Genomic DNA, 20,481 nt, shown 5'->3' with positions numbered 1-20,481 from the left:
CACCTGCATGTCTGTAATTGTAAAAATAATAATCACTTAACCATTGTTATTTTCTGCCATGAAATTTGAGTGGCAAGTTCATAAAATGTAGTGAATCCATAGATCAGGGGATGAAAGACAGAAAGGAGACGGCAAAGTAAAAGCTATCAATCTTCGTCACATAAACCTTGGAGTTTCTGTCTGTTTCTGCAGCTTTGTCAGATAGCAGATTTCCCTGAATATCCGTAGAAAAACAGAGGTACTTGATTTGGCCTTGTAGACTTATGGAGCAAATAAAAGCGTTAAACATTCAATTAACCTTCAAAAAGCATCCTGCCCTCTGCCGGATCCAGATGGGAACCCTCGACTCAGGGTGTCCTCGTAGCTGCTTTAACCTCCGGCCTGCTCCATTCATCTTCCAGGAAAGGGGCAAAGGTAAAACCTGGGTAACATCAAGCTTTCATTGGGGAAAAACAGTGATAATGAAATGAGAAATGTGTGCTTATACTTGTAATTTCAATATGCAAAGCCTGATGCAGTCAATTCAAGCATATGAAATACTATGTGCCGGTAAGGAAATATATGTATTTCTTTCTTTTTAAAAATTGTTTGCATTTGTACTGTATTTGCGCTGTAGCTTTGCGATGGTAAGACTGACTTACAAGACTGATAAAACACAACAGCTAAAAGAAAAATAAAGCTCTTGAAAGAAAATATCAGATTCAAAGGGTCAAATGAGACTTAATGGGGGAAAGCAGCCATGTCCTAAAATAGCTGTATGCCTTACTGAAACAAATCCCAAATTATTGCCCTTGACAACAGAACTGCAGAGCAGTGCAATCCTACACCCACCATACAGATTTAACGGAATAGGTTCCTCACATGAAATAGAGGTAGAGGTTATCTAACATCGCTTTCACCTTAGTGAAAATTTTGCTGCAATTTTTTTGAATACCAATACCAATAATATTTTAATGTGTGTAGCTTATTATCCTTAGATAATTACAGCCTTTATTTATGTATGTGACGACCCTGATGATAGGAGCCAAAAACGTGAACTATACAAAAAAAGCAGAATATTGCAAATTATGGGTATGTACGAAACAGTTTTGAACGAGTGAGTTTTTTTCCATGAAGCACTTAGCTTGTGATTCCAGTAAAAAAAAAAAAAAGATTAATTAGCAGCAAAGTGGAGAAATTTCCGCTGCTTGAATGACTGAGAAACACAGCCATTATTTTCACATATTTAGCAGGATTATCGTCCAGAGATTTTTGGCTCTCTTCTCAGAACCTACGTGTGTGTGTGTGTGTGTGTGTGTGTTGTCTTTGATCTATACCATGGAGCTGTTTTAACCGAAGTGCATCAGGGAAAGGATCATCGCCACAGTCATCTTAGGGTTTAGTGGGAACATTTACCCAACTGCTTCAGATACAAACAAACAAAATGTGAGAATTGTGTGTTGAATTAAGAAGCCTTTCTACAACAACAATTAATTAGTACTGTTGATATATAAGTGACATTTCTTTAAGTTTAACTTGATAGTTTTGCATACAATATTCTGATAGTTTTTTTCCCCAAATAAACATAAGAATATGCGAATATAACCTCCATATACCCATACACGTGCATAAACTAATCTTTTTTTCGTAAAATTTTGAGAGATAATTTTAAAGAAAACTGTTCGCTACATAATTCAATTCTGCATATATTGTAAATGGAGGGCTACACATTACACTGCTTATATGGAATAATTTACATTTGAATGTTTTCAGAGAAAGAGGATATTTGGGTTCTGAAAGCCCCATGAACTCTTATAGTGATTTGCAGCCTCTTTAATGAACCTCTTTAATGAGAAATCCTTGATAAAATTGCCCCTTTTGTCTAGTTTGTTTTTAATGAAGAGGTTCAGCTGGATTTATAAGATATTAATTCCACTCTCATCCTTTTCTTTCAAGCAATGCATAATTTAATGGCATCAGCCTTCTTTAATAGAAATGTGAGCGATGATTCTCAACCCTTCGAATCAATTGTATTTTTTGAAAAATGTGGCAAGCAGTTTCTCATGACAGATGGAAAAACTGCGAGAAAGGAGACATCTTCAAAATGTAACCAGTCTAGCATCTGAGACGAATCCAAATTTTAGCAGAAAAAAACACAAGCTAACCTCTGCATGTAATGATTGTATCAGACAGGAAGAAGGGGTGTTTTTTCTGTAATACATTTTTTTAAAATAACATAGCTGAGAATAATTCATCTTTAATTAAAATTATATACGTATAAATTTCAGCTTAAGGTTTAAAGTTAATATTTGCTTATACTCAAAATGTTACCAAAAATGCACTCCAGCCTTTAAACATGAACATCTGCTGAAATACAGTGTCAAGCCTGTAAATTAAACATGCTCAGTAGGACTGGAAATGGACATCATAAGTTACTCATACTTTAAAGATCACCTCATTACTTATTAGTTACTGTAGAACAGTCTCGGTCAGCTTGACTGTGCCATGATGTCCTGGAGAATTTAATATCATGATGGGGTTGTTCTTTTGAAAAGTAGGCAGAAAGAAATCGATTACAAGGAGCTTCCAGAATTCTGAGAAAGTGGGAAGAACTCGGGAAATTACTTGGAAAAATACATGACAGCAAGCAAACAAAAAAGCTAATTGAAGAACCAAGAAGCATAGTAGTTTGCCACTTCTGCTACAGGTACAGCTTCATTTACATTTGAAAAATGAACTTTTCAAAAAAAAATTTCAACTTTAATTCATTTGCTGCATATTCTTTAAAATATGAGTTTTTTTTATTCTAAAATACCTGTTTATCAAGTGAATCGAAATTCCATCAAACCATAGGAGCAACATCTGTCAAAGGTTAATGGCCCCCCATCTCAGGCCTTGATAGTGTGCCAAACACAAACACGCACAATGCTGGGCAATGGTGCCAAAGACGCACATTGTAAAGGGCGATGTAAAGAAAGGACATTTCCGAAATTGAATTGTATCCGATTAATTGAGAAAACACAAAAACATTAACATTATAATAATGGATTTATCATTCCATTATGATTCATTACTGCTAAACTGGACAAAAGAGTTTTCACTAGTTTTTGGTACATGCATTGTGGTTGCTCTTTTTATAGAAATTGTCATTCATCATAATTAACAAAAAATCTTTGTTTTTAGAGTAAAATAAGATGCTACAATTATATTTTGCTTAATTTTTGATATATTCCATCCATCATCCAACCTGCTTATTCTACTGGGTCATCCGATGCCTATCCCAGAAGCAACGGGCATGAGGCAGGAAACAACTCTGGATGGGCACACTCACAATCACACCTATGGGCAACTTAGCAAGCTAATTAGCCTTAGCATGTCTTTGGACTGTGGGGGGAAACTGGAGCACCTGGCGGAAACCCCATGACGACACGGGGAGAACATGCAAACTCCACACACATGTGACCCAGGCGGAGACTCGAACCCAGGACCCAGCGGTATGAGGCAACAGTGCTAACCACTGCACCACCATGCCGCCCCTTTCTGATATATTCTGAATCTTAAATCTTTTTGGGCCCACAGTCTTACTAACATCATTAATCTAGAACTCAAGATTGAACAGAGATCGACCGGAAACTGTAAATGCCTGGAAAAGCTTTTTATCTAAAATCCTTCACTGGAAAAGAGACTGTAAATGAACAGACTACAATATATAATGTATACATGTTGTCTGCATGAGGTGGGAAGGTTTTCTGAAATGCCTGATATTTCATTTTATTGTTGTTTATAAAAATTCAATGAAAATTATTGATCAGAAAAAAAAATCTGATATATTCTCTAATAAAATAAACACATAATAAATGGAAAAATATTTGTCTACTCTTTAATCTAAATTCTGCTGCCGGATTGAACTATCTTAGCTATGATTGTCAAATGTCAATATCGAATACAAGCAATAATGACATCCATATTTATGTATAATAATTAATATATTAACCACTATTACGATTAGGTGCCATCAATGTCAGCTCCTGACAGCTACATGGGCAGTACTATTGCTGTACACCAGTGCTATCACTTAATGTGTGCAATGTAACCCCATCACTTAAAATTACTATCATCCAATTAGAGGTCATATGCTTTAAATAGCATTTTCACTTTTATTTAGAAGTCACCCTCTTTTTAGATCAGGGGTGGGCAATCTTATCCGCAAAGGGCCGCTGTGTGTGCAGGTTTTCACTGCAACTCCCTAATTAGATTACTAATTAGAGGACTGCTTGGCTGAAGAGTCCTCACACCTGGGTTTGAATAGCTGACCTACAGGTTATCCCAAAAACCTGCATACACACCGGCCCTTTGCGGATAAGATTGCCCACCCCTGTTTTAGATGTTACTATTCTTTTAATCAAGTTACACATTTTCTCAATAGAAATTCACCGCTACACGTTGCTGTCATTCATTGAAATTGTCACATGCACGCAGAGAGATGTGTGAACAGAATCTCTCATCGTGACTTGAAACGGATGATCAACATCATTTATAATTAGGTCCTAGCCTACAGACAGCAAAGCCCATTCCATCACCTCTACAGAAGTACTTTACATGAACGATGAAGATGAATAGGAAGTTAATAGGTCTCCTAAAAGACGCTCCTCCAACCATTAGAAGTGATTTTTCTCCAATGACTTGAACTTTTTTGGTGTGGCAAGAAGTCTTTCTCATTTATAATGTTCTGAAAGGTCGCCTTATTAAAAATTCATCATATTCCAAAGCATGAATATGGGAGAAAATTGGAAACTAGATTCTTAAATGAAAGACATCTGTTCCCTCTGTCAATAGATGAACAGTGTTAATCACGAGAAACGTCGTCTTCAGCGGTAGCTACTTCTTCTAAAATAGATTGTGCACGTGGAGGCTTAATGTGCCCTAAAACTGCTGAAAGTAGGAAGAAAAATGATTTCATACATATCAAATTAGTCAAATTTGTCCTTTTCACAGGGTCTTTATAATCACTCAATTCTTTAACGTTATCCTACACCTACACATAATTACACCTATATATATTTTTTTTCTTTTAGTTTTTTTTCCTCTTCGATTATTGTAAGCCAGACAGAAACACCATTCAGGGAAAAGAGTGACATCTAACACTGGGTGTTTCGAGAAAAAGGATCAAACACTCACAGTTATTTTAGATGTGATAATATGAAACTAAGGAACTTCTGTAACAGCAGGGCTTTCGAGGTGTCTGGCCTGGGACGTGTCCTCCATCAGCCGCACAGCTTGACTCGCAGCTGTTCCCTGCTAACTTGCCCTGTGTGAACCAATCAGGCCCAGTGTGCACCATCCCCTGACTGGAAGCTGCCAGCTCTATCAGCAGACAGGGCCACTACTTAGCATCTGAGGGGAAGCCTTGGATGGCTTAGGTTGCCACCTGGTCCATTTCAGATCTTTAATATATGACCAGGTGAGCTGCCAAAATGACAGGCTATAAGATCAGCCACGTGGAAAGTTTAAATAATAATAATAATAATAAAACACTGTCAGTCTTACTTAGGAAATACTTATCCAAGTGTTGTAGTTCAGTGAACTCAAGCAGAATTGCGGTGTTGGTGACAGCATGCAATACACTGGAAGGTTAAGGATATTTTTATGCCACATTGTATAAGAGTGCAGAGCCAACACAAAATATTCAAGATCAGTTGAAGTGATATATTCTTATAAAACACACACAAAAAATCAATTGACAAAACTAGATATAGAAATAAAAATAAAAACTGTTAACAGTCTAATAAAAACCATAACATATTTGATGGCATTTTAAAATGAGTAATATCACAATACAAGCAAGCAAATTTATATAATTTTTAAAGTTTATATACACAAAGCTCAAAGTTGCAAAAACTCCAGGGTATGCACAGATAAATAAATATTCTTTATTGTCTTTAATTATTATAGTGATTTAATTTTAGTAGCTAGTTTTAGTCGGACTATCAATTACAGTAAATCATTGTAGTAGATTTGATTATAGTACAAAACGACTTTAATTAGTCTATGTATGTGACAGCATGTCGATGGTATGATTAAATCCTGTTTCAGTACTGTCACAATGTGAAGACAAACCGGTTTCCATCAATCTGTTTCCAACAACGTGAAGCGACATGATTTAATACTTTGGAGAGAACAACCTTACTGCTCAAGATGCAACATAAAAACTACGTGATGCATTAATCGTCTAGCTTTATAATGCTTTAAATAGTTCAGTAACATTACAGTGGAAACCATTGTCCCAAAACCGATTCCTTCATTTTCCCACCTGCCACAGGAAAAAGTAAATGATATTTACACACACGACTGCACCATTAAAACGGTGGCTTCCGCAATTCACGTAGTATGGAAGTAGTACCTTCGATCACATAAAACTCAACAAAAAATGAATAATTTCATCGCCAAGTAGGTGAATGGATGATTGAGTTACTCACAGCAGCGGAGTCTCCTCCAGCGGGCAGAATCCTGGTGTCTCCTTGTGTGTGACCCTCGTGTATCTCCTCACATGGGATCTCCTTTTCGTGGGCACCGATTTCTTCATCGTTGTCACCGAATCTGACTCTTTTTATTTCAGGCTGTGACTCTTGTATATCCTCCCTTCTCAATTTCACTACATCTCTAGCTTTACCAATTTCACCATTGCCGGAATAATTCTCCATCGTGACAGGATTCAGTTTCCGTCCCCCAACTCTTGAACAGCTAGTTGCTGTTTGTTGGTCTGCCTGGTGCTCTTCCTCCGACTCCAGATGTTTCCAGGTCCAGGGCTGACAGAATGAAACCCCACGCATGGGCAGGGGAAGTGTCCGCTTCGTGTGCGCACCGCCGCCGTCCGGCTCTCGGTGCTGAAGCTGATCAGATCCCTCCCAGCTGCCAAGCTGCGTCAGCAGCACCGGAGCGCCCAGTAACACGTTTTTACACAGTATAGTACACTCACGTGCGTAAAGCCTGATACCACTTCGGTTTGTACCGCTTGACATTAGACATTAGACAGCACTATCTGACGTGAGGAAAACTGGACTTAAGCCTTCTGCCGAAGAAACTGAAATCTAATGTATTGTCTATATTGAATTATGTATATACTTCACACGAATATAATAGCAAGGAAAGAGAACTAATGTTTTTCACTTTGTGGTTCTTTAACAAAATATTAGAGCTTCACTTTCCCTCTTTTTTTTATTTTCATCTCTAAGTTACTTGTCTTCTTGACATTGCCTTCTTAAAATTAATAATATTCTGTTGATTTCCAGTGTTTCCAACAATGTCAAAATGAATATTTTGTGGGTGAGTCCATGTAATTAAAATGCTGGGCAGGGTAGTTTCACATAATTTTATTTACCTTAGCTAAAATAAGAAATCCCTATGCTGTTTCTGGTCTTCCTAAGTTTAAATATTCACTCACAGTGGTTGGTACTCTTGTTCAGTGGACAGAACTGTAGATTCTCACATGCAGCACTGAGGATAAGATTCCTGCTGTGTGGATTTTGCATGTTCTCCTCATGTTTCTCTGGGTTTCTTGCAGTCACATCCATGTCTCGGATCTTCCAGTATTCAGAAACGTGTAGATTAAGGTCTCTAAAACTGCCTTTGCTTCCTGAGACAGGCACTGGGGTCTATTTCACCTCTCATTGAATAAATAATTACAGAAAAATTGATGGATGTTACACCAACATTTGTCATAGTTCTAGCCAAACTTATACACTCACCTAAAGGATTATTAGGAACACCATACTAATACGGTGTTTGACCCCCTTTCGCCTTCAGAACTGCCTTAATTCTACGTGGCATTGATTCAACAAGGTGCTGAAAGCATTCTTTAGAAATGTTGGCCCATATTGATAGGATAGCATCTTGCAGTTGATGGAGATTTGAGGGATGCACATCCAGGGCACGAAGCTCCCGTTCCACCACATCCCAAAGATGCTCTATTGGGTTGAGATCTGGTGACTGTGGGGGCCATTTTAGTACAGTGAACTCATTGTCATGTTCAAGAAACCAATTTGAAATGATTCGAGCTTTGTGACATGGTGCATTATCCTGCTGGAAGTAGCCATCAGAGGATGGGTACATGGTGGTCATAAAGGGATGGACATGGTCAGAAACAATGCTCAGGTAGGCCGTGGCATTTAAACGATGCCCAATTGGCACTATGGGGCCTAAAGTGTTCCAAGAAAACATCCCCCACACCATTACACCACCACCACCAGCCTGCACAGTGGTAACAAGGCATGATGGATCCATGTTCTCATTCTGTTTACGCCAAATTCTGACTCTACCAGTTGAATGTCTCAACAGAAATCGAGACTCATCAGACCAGGCAACACTTTTCCAGTCTTCAACTGTCCAATTTTGGTGAGCTCGTGCAAATTGTAGCCACTTTTTCCTATTTGTAGTGGAGATGAGTGGTACCCGGTGGGGTCTTCTGCTGTTATAGCCCATCCGCCTCAAGGTTGTGCGTGTTGTGTCTTCACAAATGCTTTGCTGCATACCTCGGTTGTAACGAGTGGTTATTTCAGTCAAAGTTGCTCTTCTATCAGCTTGAATCAGTCGGCCCATTCTCCTCTGACCTGGCATTTTCACCCACAGGACTGCTGCATACTGGATGTTTTTCCCTTTGCACACCATTCTTTGTAAACCCTAGAAATGGTTGTGCGTGAAAATCCCAGTAACTGAGCAGATTGTGAAATACTCAGACCGGCCTGTCTGGCACCAACAACCATGCCACACTCAAAATTGCTTAAATCACCTTTCTTTCCCATTCTGACATTCAGTTTGGAGTTCAGGAGATTGTCTTGACCAGGACCACACCCCTAAATGCATTGAAGCAACTGTCATGTGATTGGTTGATTAGATAATTGCATTAATGAGAAATTGAACAGGTGTTCCTAATAATCCTTTAGGTGAGTGTATATCCATATAAAACATAGAAATGAATACTTCTCTTTAGTTCAAAAGAATGCTTCTTCGTCAACATGTTTTTGCTTATTAGTTTAATTAATATGCATGCACAGTGTCCTGTAAATACAGCATTTTGGCTTAATAAGGTAGATGTGATGGAAATTTAGGCAGAAGAATATCACAACATTGTCTGTTTATTCACAGTGGCTGGAATTTATTGACACTAAAATGTTATTGTATAGTTTGCTCTGCTGAAACTCGGCACTGAGAAGCAAACAGTGTGGGTCTGGTGCATTGCAGTTAAAATATCTCATATAATGTTAGTATTGATTTTCCTTCAGGGCGGGGATCCTCAACCAGTACTGGTTGCATGTGCCTTTTTTTAGCAAAGATTATTAAGTGGCACATTTTGAATGCTGACAGCTATCAGGTCTCGCAATATGCACATGGATCCTTGAAATGTATTTCATGGCAATTTTTCCTGTTCTGTCTGAGAGGTCTGGACTCACCTCAAGTTCAAAACCAGATATGAAATTTATATTTCATTTGTTTGGGTCAACAGCAATTTTTATTAATAAGACTTAGCACAAAGGCAGGCTGTGAACTGGCCCAGAAAGTAAAACAAAACAAAAATTCGTGATGTGAAAACTAACCCTTAAACCCTTTAAAAGTTTGGAATTTTGGCTTTCTCATAGCTTGTTTAGTTTTAAGTTTTCATTAACATGATTGCAAGAAAGCTACTTGTCTGGTGTAACGTATAAGGTTGTACAATAGATCTCCAGTATAAACAGCAAAGGTGTAATCCACCACAGTATATAATTTGTTCCTTGGAAGTTATAGATTAGTCCAGTGTTTCCCAGTCCAGTCCTTGGCAATCCACAGTTGGTCCACGTTTTTGCTCCCTCAAAGCTCCTACCAGACAGTCCACATTTTTGCTCCCTCTCAGCTCCCAGTCCAGCCCTGCTGGGGGTCCCTGAAGTCTGGATTAGGAAACACTGGATTAGTCCACCCAGATGTTAAAGGGTGCATAGAGGTTTGGGCAGAATGAAAGTCAGCAACATAAATGAGAGACATAAATACCAACAGCTGTCTATTTTCTGTTTGATGGGAATCCACTGTGATTTTGACATACTGTAGCTGTCTCTGTACTTATAAAGGGACTGGAGAACATGAAGCACATGAAGGACTCAGTCATACACCTTCTCCAGGGCCACACCTGTAACCCTGGACAGCGTACTCCCATGCACCATCACATAGGTGTCTGAATGAACAAAATCTGATTCGCAGTTCTACAGCCAGGAAGCAATCATTGTTGTTCCCAATGGATCCAAAGCATCATTACCTGGATCCAACGTTTTGATACTTTGTTCAGCAACCCTAGCATCTCAAATGGAAACTCATCAATCACCCCAGTTTCAGTTGCTCTAGCCAATAGACGTCAACTCTTCACTATTCTGTCCCCTCCTTAGCCAAAAGCAGAGTTTACCAGAAGAACTTTCAGGTTGTGTTTCATGTCTTTCTTTGTGGTCCCTCCAAACCCTCCTGTGTTTGAGTTTGTGACAGTGACCATAGCTCCGATCGTCAGTGGGGCATTTGATTCAGTTCGGAAAATTGTCCAGCTTTGAGGTTGCTGAAAAATCTCAAGGTCTTTATTCAAATTCATGGCTCTAATAATAACAAATAATATAAATAATATAATATAAATATCACTGTTGCTTCAATATACATTTCTAGTGCATTTATTTAGTACATCAGTGACTGATTTAATAATTGTCATCACAATCGCTCCTTCAGAAGCCCACAACAATTAATATGACCATGGGGTTAGGCTGAAAATTGCTTTCTAGTCAGGGATCAGACACTTAAGTCAATCATCCCATAATATGAGGGTGTCTAATGTAAGATGCTCCAATTTCACGTGAAAACAGGTACTACCAGATTGATTACCATCACTATCCATGCAGGAATACTTAGATTTTAGCTTCTACTTAAAAAAACAATTATTAACTGATTATGAATTTCCAACACTAAACATGCATGTTCTAATAAGAAAAACGTTTTTGTTGCTAATATTTGCTTTTATAAATCTGTCATTTTTATAATGCATTTCTAGGCTGTGCAGGGGTAAATGTTGAAAAATGATGAATTACCCATTCGGTTGTTACAGCCTTTACATTTGACACTAACATTAATATTTCATATGGAGCAATTCATTTATAGTAGGTAAATATCCACAGGCTCTTTCTAGAAGTTTATTTCAAGGTGATTCTCATGTTAATTAAGTTCTGTATTAATCTGATCATTCATCTGGCAGCTCCACTTAAGAACCCAAACTGGAATATTGAATTGAACCAATTAAGTAATGCATTTAACTTGTGTAATTTTAATAATTGAAATGGTCCCAGTGCTCTGATTGAGGATCTTTAGATCAAGGACGTAGGTTTGATTTCAGCATTGGTAGGGACCAATTCAGCCCTAAACCCTCCACCCCCGTAAACACACATGGTAACTCCCACAATATTGGTAGAGACACGTCCCTGCGATCCATTCCCAAATCCAGTGGCGCCCCCGCTACTATATACCCTAGTATAGTAGCACAAGATGGGCACAATTGCCAAGTCTGCTTATTATAAATGATTTAGTGTTTCTTGTTCTACAAAGTCACTGCAGGACAATGGCAAACTTGGTCCGCGGGTATCCTATACCCCATGAAAACCGTAACAGGGAACTTCACACACAAACAAAATACAAGTATAAAACAAACCGGAACAAACAAAATTTCACACATCCCTAATATCCACATGAACAACAATATTAATAAACAACACTTGTAAACATAAAAATAAACCTGCAATGCATGCTGGGCCACTAACTGCAATTTTTATTACGCCCTCCTCCAGCCAATGCCAAGCAGATGTTAGTGATCCTGACGTTGCTGTAGTATCTAGAATCAGGTTTTGCATCCTCTCTTGAACATGCTGTCATGTCGGGGCGGATTCAATGAGCACGTGTGGCTCATAGCTATTAGTTAAGTCTAGTGCTGCCAGGTCTCCTTTGCTTTCCTTTGCCTCCATGATCTGCTGGGTCACCACTCCTGCATGTTCTAGGCATTCAGGTACTCCAGGGACTCCCCCTTTCTGTACTGAGCTGTGCATTCAAACACTGTCAAACGCTGGGCCACTGTCTTGAAGAACATCTTCCCTTTGATGCTGAGCAGTGAGATGATACCGATGTCGCTGCTCAGTGTTACTTGAATACTCTTCTTTCGGTTTCCAGACAGCCTCCACATACCTCCACTGGCAGCAAACTTTCCTCTCTGCCAGGTCACCTTTAAGATATTCCAGAGTCACACTGGGAACACTGGGGACACTGCTTGTAGATCTTATAGGGTACCTCACTGGGGCCAGGGGCAGAACTTGCTCTTGTAGCTCTTACTGACTCTTTGACCTCCTTCAGGGTGGCCTCAGAGATGTTGAATTGGGTCACTGGTTCAGGAGGTGTCACCAGTGCCTCACACGGGCTAAGATCTTGCTCTTTCAAGGTGTTACCAAAGGTGATACTGAAATGATAGTTGAACTCCTCTGCAGAGCAAGTGAGGTGGCTGCTTCACTTCTGTCCCAGTGTCCTCTTGGTGAAGCTGAACAAACTGGCAATGAAGCACTGCGCTTTCAGGCTCTCTCGTTTCCTTTCCTTCGGTGTCACTTTGCCCATCTGAGAGTGATAAGCCCTTCTTCTTTGTGAGGTCTGACAGGGCAGTTTTCTCCTCCTCCTTGGTCACCTTGAATTGACACTTCAGGGATTTAAGTTCTTGTCTCAGCTGGCTTATCTTGAATTGTCTGCAGTTTAGTCTCGCTGGATTACTTGTTTCATGCTTTACCTCGAAGCCAAATCGTTCTGACCCTATGCTCATTATGAGGGGACACATAGTTTGTATTTTCTGGGCACAGCTATTCCCTCTAGGATCTTGTCTACATTGTCATCCAACTGGAGCCACTCCTTGTTAGTGGCAGGCTTCTTCGTCTGACGCTGTTTAACCTTCCTGCTTTGTGGGGGTTACCTGTGGTTCTTGGAGGTTCCGGACACTGTGGGGGGGGGGGGGGCGGCGGCGAGTGTGGGCCTAGCTCCTACCCTGTCTCACCAGGGATCTCATTTATCATAGTGTACATAGAACAAGTCCTGAATGTTTCAATATGAATCACCGGTACACACAGGCAAATTGGTATTTTAACAATAATGCATACGAACAGCCAAGCGAAATGAATTTTGATAAATCCCACACATTCTAAATGTGACTGCACGTGCACAGCAAGATTAATTGAAATAAATTTTATGAAAGAAACGACCTTAATGAACCATATATAGGCATATAACTTTTGTAATAGCACACATTGAATCACGGAATAGGAAAACGTGTTGGAGAAATAAAACTGCTAATAGAGTATATGCCCCTATATCCTCATTTGTGTTTGCAATATATTTTGCAGTAGATGTTTGCATTGTTATTTTGTGACTGTATCTTGCTATTAAGAAATTAAATTTTAGAAAGAAATGGAAAAGAGGAGGGGGGGGAAACAGAACTTTACGGAGAATAGGTGTAAGGTTTGCTGGACTTAATAGAAAATAAAAACACATACTTTTTGGCAGCTTTACCAGTGACCTGTCAAAGAGAGAGAAGAACCTACCATGGGGACAGGTGACACATGAAGTTAATGCCGTGTCAGCTGTAATGCGAATGGTGGCAGAGGTAAGGAAGAAGTGGTTCAATCTGAAAATGATCACTATAGAATGGATGGCAGCCCACAGATCCCACATCCGAGCAACAGGGGGCAGCCCAAACACCACGTCAGAATCACCTCTGGATTCTAAAATAGCTGCCCTCATAGGCCAACCATCCCTAACCGGAATCATGTATGGTTACACTGACAGTGCAGTTCAGTCCCCCATGGGTGAGGCCGTGCTATCAGAAATACTGTAGGTACAGTACTTTTGTGGGTGCATTTAACAATCTGCAGTAATATGTGTTGTAATATTGTCATATTGTCAATATAAAATTCAGTATTAATATTAAAGTAATATGTTTGTACACCAACAATGAATATTGCTGAAAATGAATTGGGCCAGACACGTCAATTGTCTCATAAAGCATATATTTAGTGACAGTAATATATTATTTCTTGAGACATGAACCTTATATGACTTTAGAACGATTGCTTGTCATTAACATGACCTGCCAGCATATACTTTGTGTGGACATAACTAGAACATTCTATTTGTCAGTCTATCGAGGTTAATAATTAAGTGTGAGTCTTTGTGCGTACGCATGGTCGGGAGTCTTCGTAAATATACTCACATTTCTATGCACAGGAAGAAATTGACGAATATCATTCTATGCAAAAAATATGCGTAGGCGTGGTTTAAGCACTGTTGATGAGTGCAACCTCAGGTTCTGTAGTTAGCACTATGGAATTTGTAGTACCAACTGCTACTTCTGCATGTTGCTCCACTAGTTTCCTCCTCAAGTACACCATGTTTGTCCGCTGGATCTTCAGACCTCCCAAGTTATAAAGCAGTCAAAGAATGCTACAACATCGAAGCAGTGATTCCAAAATTAGCATCTGTTCATCTTGAGAGTGAGGTTTACTTGAAACAGACAGCAGGTCTGTGTATGAATAAGTGTATTGTCCTCTATTAAAAGGGGTTCCTGAATAGTCTTTAGGGGTATATACTGTAGCGCCAGGCAGACCGAGGCAGCAAGAGATCGGCGAATGAGAAGGAGACGTGCCTGCCTTGAAGAACACCTTCTTTTATTACAGCCCTTATAAGGATTATAACAGGCACCCAACAAGCATCGAACCAAACATACAGTACTAGCGAACCACAGGGAGGTCAGATGCCAAACTGTAAGGTACACACACAGTGGGAGCTTTATACAAAACTAAGGACACGTGAGGATTGGACAGGCTGCACATAAAACATGGGCAAACGTACACGCCACAATCGGGAATACAACTATTACTACAACAGTATAACAAGGGACTATTTACAATTGCCAATGAGCATGCCAAGATATGCTATCCCCGCTGGTGCCCAAAGGTCGACCGTCCCAGCGACCACCATTACCAGTTCCCACCTGAGTTCTGAAGCAATTCCCAGGGGTCGAGCCACCAGTGCGTCACCTCCAATGACGTGTGGCTGTCAGCTCACAAGCACTGGTGTGGTTTAGCTGCTGGCAGGCGCTGGCGTGACAGATCCCCCTGGCTGCCCACCCTTTTTCTTGCGTGCCTTAGGTGGATCTGGTACCCCTTCCAGAGGGTCCTCCAGGGAATGCCTCTCCCAACGACTCCCACAGCCAGGTCCCCTTCTCCGGGAACAGCCCGAGCATGGAGCAGCAGGGTTGCTCGGCCCTGCACCACGCTCGCACTCATGTAACGCTGCCTCTGCTGCCTCCGCTGCCTCGGCCAGACATGTTTGGCGGTCGTGCTCATGCTCCCAGCCGGCTTGCAGTGCTGCCACTCCAGCTCCTGTCGCTCCTGCTCCACAGACTCCTGCAGCCACTCCAAGTCCTGCTAGTCCCACTCCTACTGCTTATCAAGCTCATGGCATTCCTGGGCTAACCGGGCCTCCCAGCTGCAGCACGCCTCCTCAAGCTACATGAGAGCAGTCTTGGGCCTGCTGCCTCTGTTGGCACTTCTGCTCCTCACGGCTAAGGAGTAGGGAGCCCTTGACGGCCGCTTGAGCAGTCAGAGTCCGCTGTGCTGCCCGCCTTCCTCGGTTGGCGATGTCATCTCCCAAGAGCGTGTGATGGGGTGGCAGGAGCAGCTTCGGGGCATGCTGTATGGGTCTGGTGCACTTCCACAGAGCAGGATGGCACCTCCTTTACTGCGGGCCCTCAGGTCATCTGCCAGTGAGTTTGGGGCAACCTTCTAGGCAAGAGTGCAGCTGGTGCCCCCTCTTACTACAACCCCAGCAGACAAGCTTCTCTGTTCTGGCCATCTTCTTCCTGGAACCGTCTCCTCTTCTGCTTCACTGCCCCCTTAAGACCTGCTAGTATTTCCACTAGTGAAGCTTTGCTTCCAGCATCCCACTTCGCCGGCGCTACAATACATATGTACAGCTGCTCACTTATAATACTGAATCTTTTACTGAAGAGCAACTTGCCCCTCATGCCCTTCCTGGGTACTTCAACCTGCAACTTCAGTCACAAGTCAAGTTTCTGTGCCCTATTCCTCATGCCAACTTGAAGTTTCTTATCAATATTTTATAACGGAGGTCATTCATCAGGACTGAGGTGCTCTTTTCTTTATTATCACCAGTACAAATGAAGCTTTATTCATTTGCATTAAACAAGCTCTAAAAAGTATCACCTGTGAAAGAATGGAATAATGTGTGAGCCATTAAACAGTTCATAGTAGAGGTCTGTGCCAGATGGAATTATGTTAAGTATTAGCAATAAAATTCGCCGACTTGGGGAGGGGGGGGGGGGGGGACTTTTATAATATAATGACACTTTATTGATCCCTTGTGGGGAAATTCTCTATTTTGCCATAAGTATGTCACAATACCGTGATATGCCTTATTACCATAATGCTGGCCAAGCCTAGACTAACAACGTTAAACTGTTTACCCGTTTCACTACACTGCAGGTATTTGTGTTTCTTGCAATACATCTCCTGGTCTGGTGGAGTATCACTGCTGCATGTATACACCGACCACTGCAGCCCAAACGCTCGCACGGAAAAGTAAAGTATAAATTGTCCTTCCCACCCACTCCTGCAGAGGCTTGTCACATTATTCCTGCTCCTGCCCGCATCTTATAGCTCTTGTCCTGCTCCCACAGAAGCTTGTCATATTTTGTACACTCACGCCCAAAACAGGAAAAATACATTTTATTTGACTATGCTTAATTTCAAGTTATGAATGAAGACAAACCTGTAGCATCAACAAATAACTTTTACCAGCTTAGAACAAGCTACGTTTTTCCACATAATGGTAGGATAGTCAAACTCATAGGCATATTCCATCTGCACAAACTAAATCCACGCATTTCTCTGTTGTTTCATTTTTTAGTGCAGTTGTCACTTTTGATCTGCTTGCACTTGCAGTGAATGTCACGGAACTGAACACACATGGCATTTTAACCCTAAAGTGCCAGACTTGTGTCCAGTGTATGATAGTACTTTGTTGCCTTTGTCACAATGGGCAAAAGGCAAATAGTTCCCACTGTGGTTGCTTACAATTGAAAAAGAATACCTGATTTCCCCTACTTAGTTAGACAGCTTTAAATTTATCTTTCTTTATGCAGGCACTTACATGTCAGGATCAGTCCCTGTCTGGCCAGCAGGTGTCGCTGGTCACCCCTTTCTAATGTTTGAGTCCTTCGTAATTATAACCCTCACCTATGTCTTCTTGTTCCCAGCCCTTGCAAGTGTTGTTGCCTAAGTTTTGTCGTTTACCTGCTTTGTTTTTGACCCCTTGTGGTTACTTTTGTTCCTAGTTTCTTGAGTAAAAATAAGTTAAAAATAAAATTGTTGGAGATCAGTGTGGGCACACACAAGAGTACCAAGGGACAAAATGCTAGTGTCCTTGTAAAAGGTACCACAAAAAAAACAAATTAGGCATAGTAGCTTATTTATCTTTGATTCTGTGAAATTCTGTTCACTGACGGACATGAATAGCAGTTTGATAAAACACAATAAACATTTAAGCAATACTTATTTTCATTCTTTTTGTGTGATCCTGTGAGTCATTTCTATTCTCCCACTCCCGCAGACATATCAGTCACTTCCTGCTTGCTCCTGCATTCAAAAATGAAAATATGTCCAGCACCACACTCTAATGCTTTGGGTCTCATTGGAGCCCCATAGGGATGTAGACCTCTAGGTCATTGAGCATACAAGGTTACTGGCAGAAACTACATGGCTAGCATTACACACAGGTAGCTTTTTCTGTATTGTGTAAAAGTATCTGATAAATAAATGTAAATTTATAAAGAAATATATACATACAAATACATATAATAAAGTATTCATGCACATGTTTAGCTTCAAAAATAATTTTTGAATGGGAAATGTATGCATAAAATATATAAAATGATTTTAAAGCCATATTTTTGCATAATTTTTGCATATTCATCATCATAAAAGTTTTATCCAAAGAAATTATCATAATTACATCATCACCTTTGACTTATGCGTGACAAAAAATAAGAGTTAAGCAAAGAGTGATAAGGAAACCAGTAAGCAAAAGCTAATCTGGTGTCTGCTGGACTCCTGAGCTGTGCTGTTTACAACACAGAACAGATCAGACATACACGTTTTTGTTCCTTCTGAGGTCAGAACCAAGGCCTTTAACTTTACGGGTAATCAGGAGGCAGTAAATAGGGAGACCTTGAAATGAGTAACATACACCTGAGACTGAGGACTTATCTGGTAGAACATAAAGGCCATGCAGCATTATTACAGGCATACATTGATAATGGTCTAGGCTATAGGATTAGTTGCCTGTTTACATGGAGTAATCCTGTTCTGCACAATGCAAGCACTCTCTTCAAGCAAAAATAATAAAATCAGTGCATGCAAATTAAAACGACTTTGAACTTGATTACATGGAAGATACTTGAACTGTGGTAATGTGTGTGTTTGTGTGGTTTTGTAATTATTACAATGTGGGAACCCAACGTCCTTCCTTTAAAAACCTGCAACTTTCTACCTTGCGGGGGACACAATAGCAATTCATAGCAAAATAGCTGTAGAACCAAACGAGTCAGTCAAAAAATTATGACAAAAATGTCCGTGTGGAAGAAATATGTAGATATGTCAAACATTGCTTATCAATGGACTTTTGGTCTGAAACCAATAAATCTGCAGCATTTTCATAGAATTAAACAAGTGCCCAAAGACTTTCTGTGAGCACTGTGTAACATTGGATCAAGGATCAAGTACATATTTTTTTGTCATTTGTATAATTGGGTTCTCTTGATCTAGTTTATAACTTAAATGAAAATCTGATCATGATTTATTTATGCAGAAATTAATAAACAAATAAATTCACAACCTTTTTAGCACCACCTCATTGGGTGACCTTCAGCCTCAAGTCCTTGAGCTTTCTTACAACTTTGACTGGGATTATTCAGGAAAACACAGAACTGTAATCGGCGAACAAATACCTCACATACTTCCCCTGTTTGGTGAAATGAAAGGGAACTGCACGAGCTTTCTGAGTCAGACTATACTTGGTACAAATTTAAACTGTCAGCAAAATGCTGCTCAATGACTCCATAAAAGGTTATTACACACTGCCTGAATCTACCTTTCAAGTATATAAATAATCTTATCGGCAAACCAGTAATGCAGGGATAGGCAACTGGCAGCCCCTTTACTCCTTTTTCTGGCCCACACGCTGTGCACAAATATTAAAAGTATGTTTCAGAAAGGAATGAAAGTACTTTGAAATGAATACTAGCACATCATGCTGCCTGCTGCTACTGTAGGAGGAGCTGGACACAGTCATCTGGAGAAACATATAACACTAAGGGGTGTTTGCTTGAAACGAGTATCCTGTATGAATAATGTGTTCTTTCTGAAGCCAACTGCCATCTTATCATTTGTGACGAATGTCGATGTCTTCAGCCCTTCTTTGTATGCTCTGTAGTGCGCTGTACTGTGTACGTTTTAAAATATCTTGGTAGCTTTGTACAGAAGTCCAGAGAGAACACGCATCATCATAATTTTTTTTCCTTCCATTATCCCACAATCTCATGATAGGTTTAGGAGCTTAGTAGGCAATACATTATCATCATGGAGAAATACATTCGATTTTACATTGATTATGGACTGTCATAAGCAGAAATGGCAGTATGTCTGTCAGTGCAAGACAATTATCATATTGGTGTTTGTCACAGCTTTAAATTAATTTTCCAGTAAAAGGGAACATTCCACTGAGATAACTTTGAGCTGATAAACAATTGTAATATTTGACCTGTAATCAAAAGGACATAATCACAGACTACTAGATAGCCCAATGATTACTACTCACTTGAGCTGTACTAGTAACAGACAGAAACAATAGGCCTTTTGAGTAAGATTTATTATTAACCTTCTTTATAGGGTTCAGGAGCATCAAAATGACTAACCCTCCCCCCCACCAACCCCCTAATATTTCATTTGACTTTAATCATCTCTCCCAAAACACAGACCTTCGTATTTAAGTTTCCTTTAAATTTACTTGTGTCTGCCACCCTCCCCCTCGCCAACTCCACCATTGACAGAGGTGAATAGGAAGTTCGACAGCATCGTATTGTATGCTGACGCTGTGTCGTGCACAGTGAGCAGCAAGCATCTATGCCACCACATCAGTAAAACAAAAATAAAAGATATCAGCTTTTGTCAAGATCACGCATTAGTTTTCTCATGATCTCAAGATAAGTCGTGATCTCAAGATGAAGGGAAGGAAAAAATATTGAAGAGTGTCCTCTCTGGACTTCTGTAGGTTTTAGCAGTATTACCAGACACCATTGTATTTCGGGTATACCACAGCAAAATTTAATTCCACCTAGGCCTGTCACGA

At 40.2% G+C, this 20,481-nt stretch overlaps 1 protein-coding gene across 10 annotated transcripts in view; it reads right to left on the bottom strand.

The window, feature by feature from the left end:
• The window catches only part of LOC111850867 (RNA binding protein fox-1 homolog 1), a 446,550-nt gene extending 439,628 nt beyond the window's left edge, over positions 1-6,922 (bottom strand). For 3 of the 10 annotated variants that reach the window (XR_011991797.1, XM_072712498.1, XM_072712497.1), the window contains exon 1: positions 6,456-6,920. Coding sequence is in view for 9 of the 10 variants with exons in the window: in XM_072712498.1 (XP_072568599.1) it covers positions 6,456-6,809 (354 nt within the window). In the remaining variant the exon portion in view is untranslated. Of the gene's footprint in view, positions 1-6,455 lie in introns of all 10 variants that reach the window. The other 7 variants (XM_072712495.1, XM_072712496.1, XM_072712500.1 and 4 more) reach the window with 5 other exon arrangements.
• Positions 6,923-20,481: the final 13,559 nt, after the last annotated feature.

The sequence above is a fragment of the Paramormyrops kingsleyae genome, chromosome 5 (genome assembly GCF_048594095.1).
Source record: "Paramormyrops kingsleyae isolate MSU_618 chromosome 5, PKINGS_0.4, whole genome shotgun sequence".
Taxonomy (NCBI): domain Eukaryota; kingdom Metazoa; phylum Chordata; class Actinopteri; order Osteoglossiformes; family Mormyridae; genus Paramormyrops; species Paramormyrops kingsleyae.
Note: the sequence above shows the minus strand (reverse complement) of the source record. Positions and strands in the feature narration are given on the sequence as shown.